The sequence below is a fragment of the Pelmatolapia mariae genome, linkage group LG20 (genome assembly GCF_036321145.2).
Source record: "Pelmatolapia mariae isolate MD_Pm_ZW linkage group LG20, Pm_UMD_F_2, whole genome shotgun sequence".
Lineage (NCBI taxonomy): Eukaryota > Metazoa > Chordata > Actinopteri > Cichliformes > Cichlidae > Pelmatolapia > Pelmatolapia mariae.
This window is the reverse complement of record NC_086244.1, coordinates 41,745,891-41,751,890: the sequence shown is the minus strand read 5'-3', so window position 1 is coordinate 41,751,890 and position 6,000 is coordinate 41,745,891. Positions and strand designations below refer to the sequence as shown.

At 43.1% G+C, this 6,000-nt stretch overlaps 1 protein-coding gene across 3 annotated transcripts in view; it reads left to right on the top strand.

Annotated features, from left to right (window-relative positions):
- The first annotated feature begins 3,744 nt into the window (after nucleotides 1-3,744).
- LOC134618777 (paired box protein Pax-7-like) overlaps nucleotides 3,745-6,000 on the top strand; it is an 86,095-nt gene continuing 83,839 nt past the window's right edge. For 2 of the 3 annotated variants that reach the window (XM_063464336.1, XM_063464337.1), the window contains exons 1-4: nucleotides 3,745-3,829; nucleotides 4,633-4,868; nucleotides 5,090-5,234; nucleotides 5,636-5,764. In XM_063464336.1, coding sequence (XP_063320406.1) covers nucleotides 3,745-3,829; nucleotides 4,633-4,868; nucleotides 5,090-5,234; nucleotides 5,636-5,764 — 595 coding nt within the window. The remainder of the gene's footprint in view (nucleotides 3,830-4,632; nucleotides 4,869-5,089; nucleotides 5,235-5,635; nucleotides 5,765-6,000) is intronic. The other variant, XM_063464338.1, reaches the window with a different exon arrangement.

Genomic DNA, 6,000 nt, shown 5'->3' with positions numbered 1-6,000 from the left:
TAGCCTGGTGGGTGGAGGCGGCCAGCAGCTCCGCTGCTCCACTGAGGACTGCTATACGCTGGTATAACAAGGGGGAGGGGCCAACCGAACCCAGAAAAACACACTCAACCCTCCAGCCACCAGATAAGTCCTCCCCGCCTTTTTAGTTCTCATGTTGAACTCCGTGAAGTGCTTAGACACGTGGGGTAAAGCAAGAGTGAACTCACGAGCGAGACACTCGTGTACAGAAGGAAGCTTAGGTTACTGAGCTACCGAGTGGTAAATGGTAATGGTAAATGGACTGATTCTTATATCGTGCTTTTCTAATCTCCCGGAGTACTCAAAGCGCTCTATACAACATGCCACATTCACCCAGTCACACCCATTCTCACAAGCACTTTCTCTATACATAGTGCTTTAAGTACATTCACACTCCGATGGATGCATCGGAGAGCAACTTGGGGTTAGTATCTTACCCAAGGATACTTGACATGCAGACTGGAGGTGCCAGGGATCGAACCACCAACCTTCCGATCAGGAGATGCCCTGCTCTACCTCCTGAGATACAGCCACCCCAGTGGGCCCCTGCTGGCCACGTAAACTCACAACATGCGGGCAATATGCAGGAAGCCGGCACTGCAGGCTGGAGAATTCTCACTTGCCAGCTGACATATCACACACAGCGAGGTTCGACTGGCACGTAAACCGGTGAACCCCAGGGAATATGCCAGGGGAACACAGCCTGCAGCAGCAACTCGTAGGCAGCAGCGAAATTGCAAGACCTCGGGAACAGAAAGACACCCACAATAGTTAAAGAACTCACTAGCCAGGCGAACCTCAGCAAGGACCCACTGGCTGCTTGAACCCGCAAGACCGTGAGCAATGTGCCAGGGGAACAGCCGGCTGCAAAACCCTAGGCGAACGCCAGGTGTGCAATCCGCGAGACCCGGCACCAGCAGCTAGAGCCACAGAAGCTTCCTATCTTTTAAAAAAAAGTAATTTATGTATCCTTTTTTCTGGATAACAACCTGCAGTTATTTGTTAACATTTTTTAACAAGTCTCAGACACAAATTGAGTGTCATCTTTATGCTACAATACACACCATCCTAGTCTGACCCTCAGGGCGGGGTTCCATTCCTCACCTGCCGTGGCCACCTGCAAGCCGTCAAACAGCATTCAGCCGTGGAGTACTGAAGACCGGTGCTGACTTCCACTCTCTGCTTGACCGGCCGCTACCCCACGGTGGTAACTTGGCTCTTGTACCTTGTGTCTCCTTGTGCTCTCCGCTAACCAATCTAGGATCGTTACTCACCTCACCTGCAGCCGCTTCCTGAATGCTGGATTTCTAATGTTAAGATTAGGCTTAAAACTTTCCTTTTTGATAAAGCATATAGTTAGGGCTGGATCAGGTGACTGAGAATCCTCCCTTAATTACACTGCAACAGGTTACTGGGGGATTCCCAGATTGCGTGTTTCTTCTTAACTCACCTTTTTGTTCACTAACTATGTGTACACCACTCTGCATTTAACCACTCTGCATTTAATCAACGGTTATTATTAATCTCTGCTGATTGTAGCAAATGGCTTTTCCCTAGGGATTAATAAAATATTCTGATGATTCTGATGGCTGCCCCTCTCTGAGTCTGGTTCTGCTGGAGTTTCTTCTTGTTAAAAGGGAGTTTTTCCTTCCCACTGTCGCCAAGTGCTTGCTCAAAGGGGATCATATGATTGTTGGGGTTTTCTACAATAACACAGTTTTTACTGTATTGTTGTAAAGTCTTTACCTTACAGTGTAAAGCATCTTGAGGTGTCTGTTGTTATGATTTGGTGCTATATGAACTGAACCACTGAACTGAATTAAATTCAGCTGTGTCAGAAAACATCCTAAGGATGTACAGTTAAACCAGAATTCATAATGTTTAACTTTAGTAAAGATCTGTATATACTGTGAAATGCTCCTTTCCCCCCAAAAAAAGCTGTTGAACAATTTCACTGATATCACAGGGTAGAATACTTTGAGTCCACAGCAAATGTTTCACTTTTTGTTATAACACTTTGAAGCCTTCTCTTCTGCATTCAGGATGTTTTTAATGTTATGTAGCATTTTCAGGCTTTGCTTGGTATCATAACATCCACAAAGTGTGACAAATAAATTTGAAAAAAGACACACCTATTAATTTAAAATAAATAATTTTATACAAACACTATCTGTGGAATTCTCAGCTCTAGTTTGAATAACGACTGCTGATTTGACAATTTCAAATATGAACTTGTATAGTACATTCTTGCAGTACATCCCTACGAATGCAGCTCATGTAATGGAACAGTTCTACTTTACTCTAAATACCATTTATCTCTCAAAAGACAAGTTTTCTCTCAGGATTTGTCTCAGGAGATTCAGTAGAACACCATGTCTGCAAGAGACTTTCAGGGCTCTAAGAAACGATAGACTTTTCTGATTTGTCTGCTTGGTCAAACAATAAGAGCTGATCACCCCTAAAATTGTGCCTATTATTGTATCAAATAGTTGATCAATTAGACAATTAATTCTATGTGTGAATGTATCTATGTATGGACTGAAACTTTAATTCTAATTTTTTTTTAAATGTAGTTTCAATTATAAAGAATATATTAAAAACACAACCATATGTAGCCATTTATTCATCAGAATAAATAGGGGTAGATATATATAAAAGAATAGAATAGAATGCTTTTATTGCCACTATACAGCTGTACAGTGAGATACAGAGCATCTCCAACTCAGTGAATAATAATAAAGTATTGATTATCTTTATCTCCTCACATTCAGCTCACTGGGTGTATTGAATTTAACACATTTATAATTTTTTGATCTGAATTAAAATGGATTAATATAAATCCTGTTGAGCTTTTTGTGAATGCTTCACTTAGAATCTTACACAATTTTTTGTATTTCCTTTTTTTTAAGCTTTTCAGGGTTTTTTTTTTAAGATTTTTATTATCATCATTCAGAGGACAGACACTGCTTCACAATTTATTTTTAAAACTTTTAGAAAAACGTGATCATAAAATGAGACTTTTCTTTTTCCCAGCTGTAAATAAAAGGAAAGAGTGAGCACAGCACACGTCAATGCCTGCAGCTGTTCATTACAGAGTAGTTGCACTGGCTTGCAGTAGCCTGTATTTGACAGGTGCTGGTGTTTTGTGTCCATCCAGTGTGACGTACAGGCGGATGTGCGGGTGTGGAGGATGTGCTAAGTCTGTGTTAAGGCCTGCATTTTCAGTGTGAGTGTATCGTGGGTTTGGTATGTGTGTGTGTACGTTTGTGTGTTCTTCGTTCTCATTGGCTGCTGAAACTTGTTGGAGCCTTTTCCCCCTCAAATAAGAGAAAGCGCCAAGAACCTATTGGTTCTCGAGAAAAATCGTCCATTCTCCAGTCCGCCTGGTCCGGACTTCTCCGGGAGAAAATAAACTGATGTCAGACAGAACAACTGTATACTGCGAGCACATTAGCATTGTAAGGACTCCGCTCCACAGCAGTCCCGTGTGCCTGAATGCTGTGGGCTCACATTTTAACATCCAACCGCCGTTTTCGTTTGTTTGCTTGTTTGTTTGATTTTTGCTCCACGCCGGATCTGACTGCCACTTTTTATCCTCAGAACGCGTGTGACCAACAAATCAACTCTTGAATCGGACATCTAAACGTGTCCCTCTTTTTTCTTTTCTTTTCTTTTCTTTTTCTCTTTTCTTTTTTTCTTTTCCTTTCTGTTGTTTTTAATGCTACAATGTCGTCTTTGCCAGGAACGGTACCACGAATGATGCGCCCGGCTCCCGGACAGAACTATCCCCGCACTGGATTCCCTCTGGAAGGTAGGAGCTTGACAGTAGCCCTGAACAGCCTCTCAGACTCCGGTAGATTTTGTGCGGAGGGTGAAAAAATGCAAGCTTAATTTGAAGATTATTCAAACAAATATTCTGCACTAAACATTAAAGGCACGTGAGAAGACCTTCAGCGTGCTTAACAGTTAAGGCCTCAACTCCAGGGTAAACTTCGTGTGCAAGGACTGGCACTGAACACAATTGCATGAATTGCAAGTGCCCCCCCCCGCCGCCCACAAAAAAAACAAAACAAAACCAAAAAACACGTTGCATTATTCTTATGCTAATACAATTTCCGTTGTATTATTCTTATGCTAAATATTAAAGGCCTCGGTCACAAGCACACTTAATCATCCAGTGACCACTTTGTCAGCGAATTGAAAACGACTAGAAATTCCAGAGAAAACAGAGACAGTCTCTACAGCACTTGGATTGCTTCAAGTTCCGCGCGCCTGGAAATTGGCACCCACCGGCAGAAGCAGAGGATCAGTCCAATATTTGGACAGCGTGACGGCGAACAGTGAAGCGTGGCAGCAGGTGCTCTTCACCTCCTCTGCTTGGCATGTGGAACTGTGAAGTGTTAGCCCTTAATGGCGATCAAATGAGATTTGAAAACAATTGACACGTGGTACTGTCAGTGAATACTGGCAGGGAACAGCTGAAAGAACACCGGGCTCGCATTACGTGTGATTGATAAGAAAAATAGCCTGTCATCAAACTGGATTATTTAATAACAGACAACAGTCTGCGCTTAAAGCCGCTCTGTACCGAATCTGGCCTTGTGTCATCCACAGTATCTACTCCTCTGGGCCAGGGACGGGTCAACCAGCTTGGGGGGGTCTTCATTAACGGCCGACCGTTGCCCAACCATATCCGACACAAGATAGTCGAGATGGCCCACCACGGGATCCGGCCCTGCGTCATTTCGCGCCAACTTCGTGTCTCCCACGGCTGCGTGTCCAAGATCCTCTGCCGCTACCAAGAGACCGGGTCCATCCGACCCGGCGCCATAGGTGGCAGCAAACCCCGGGTGAGAGAAACGATCTAAAGGACAACACGGATAATTGTCTGTCAATACCACTAGGCTAAATAATAAGTTAGTAATCTGTAGATTATCTGTAGGCTTCCACAGCCTTGTTATAGTTTATATTTCCACCTGCTTTCTAAAAAGTCACTCGAAAGATTTCGGGGCCTGTAGCCTGTGGCTCAGCTCACTCTCCTTGTTTCTGTGTGGCTCACGGCGACCTGCAGCAGGTAGCCACGCCGGATGTAGAGAGAAGGATTGAAGAGTACAAGCGGGACAACCCTGGCATGTTCAGCTGGGAGATCCGGGATAAGCTACTGAAGGACGGGGTGTGTGACAGAAGCACAGTCCCTTCAGGTGAGGCCTCCTCTGGTAAGCGGCGTTTAATTCACAGTTTTACTCTCTGAATTTTGCCCTCCCCGATGAATACATAAAAACAGACTTTAAAATCAAGGAAGTTATCACGAAAAATATATTATTATTATTATTATTATTATTATTATTATTATTATTATTATTATTATTATTATTGTTGTTGTTGTTGTTGTTGTTGCTATCGTTGTAAATGGTAATATGGTAATAACAAAAATAATAACAGTACAATATAATAAAATAATAATGATATAATAATAGAATAACAGTGAATTTAATATAAAAACATTATTATTATTGTTATTATTGTTATTATTATTGTTATTATTATTATTGTTATTATTATTATTGTTATTATTATTATTATTATGTTATTGCTAAAGATGCCTTTCTGCTCGCAGTGAGTTCGATCAGCCGTGTACTTCGCGCTCGTTTTGGGAAAAAGGAGGATGAGGATGAGTGCGATAAAAAGGAAGAGGACGGAGAAAAGAAAACGAAACACAGCATCGACGGCATCCTCGGGGACAAAGGTAGGCCCTGGGAGGACTAGCGGCTAACTGTCTGCTAATCAGGTCTAAACGGGCGTCTTGTCCCATGGCTTCTCCCGCCTGGAGCCGCTTAAATATTCATGGTGAGCGGTGGCGCGGGCTCCCGTCACGCTGCTCCCTTGAGAGCGACGCTAAACGGTGACAAATGTCCACACCGATCACAGGCGGCAGGAGCCAGGCCGTCAGCTCCGTGTGTAGATACCAAGTTCAAGCTGAAT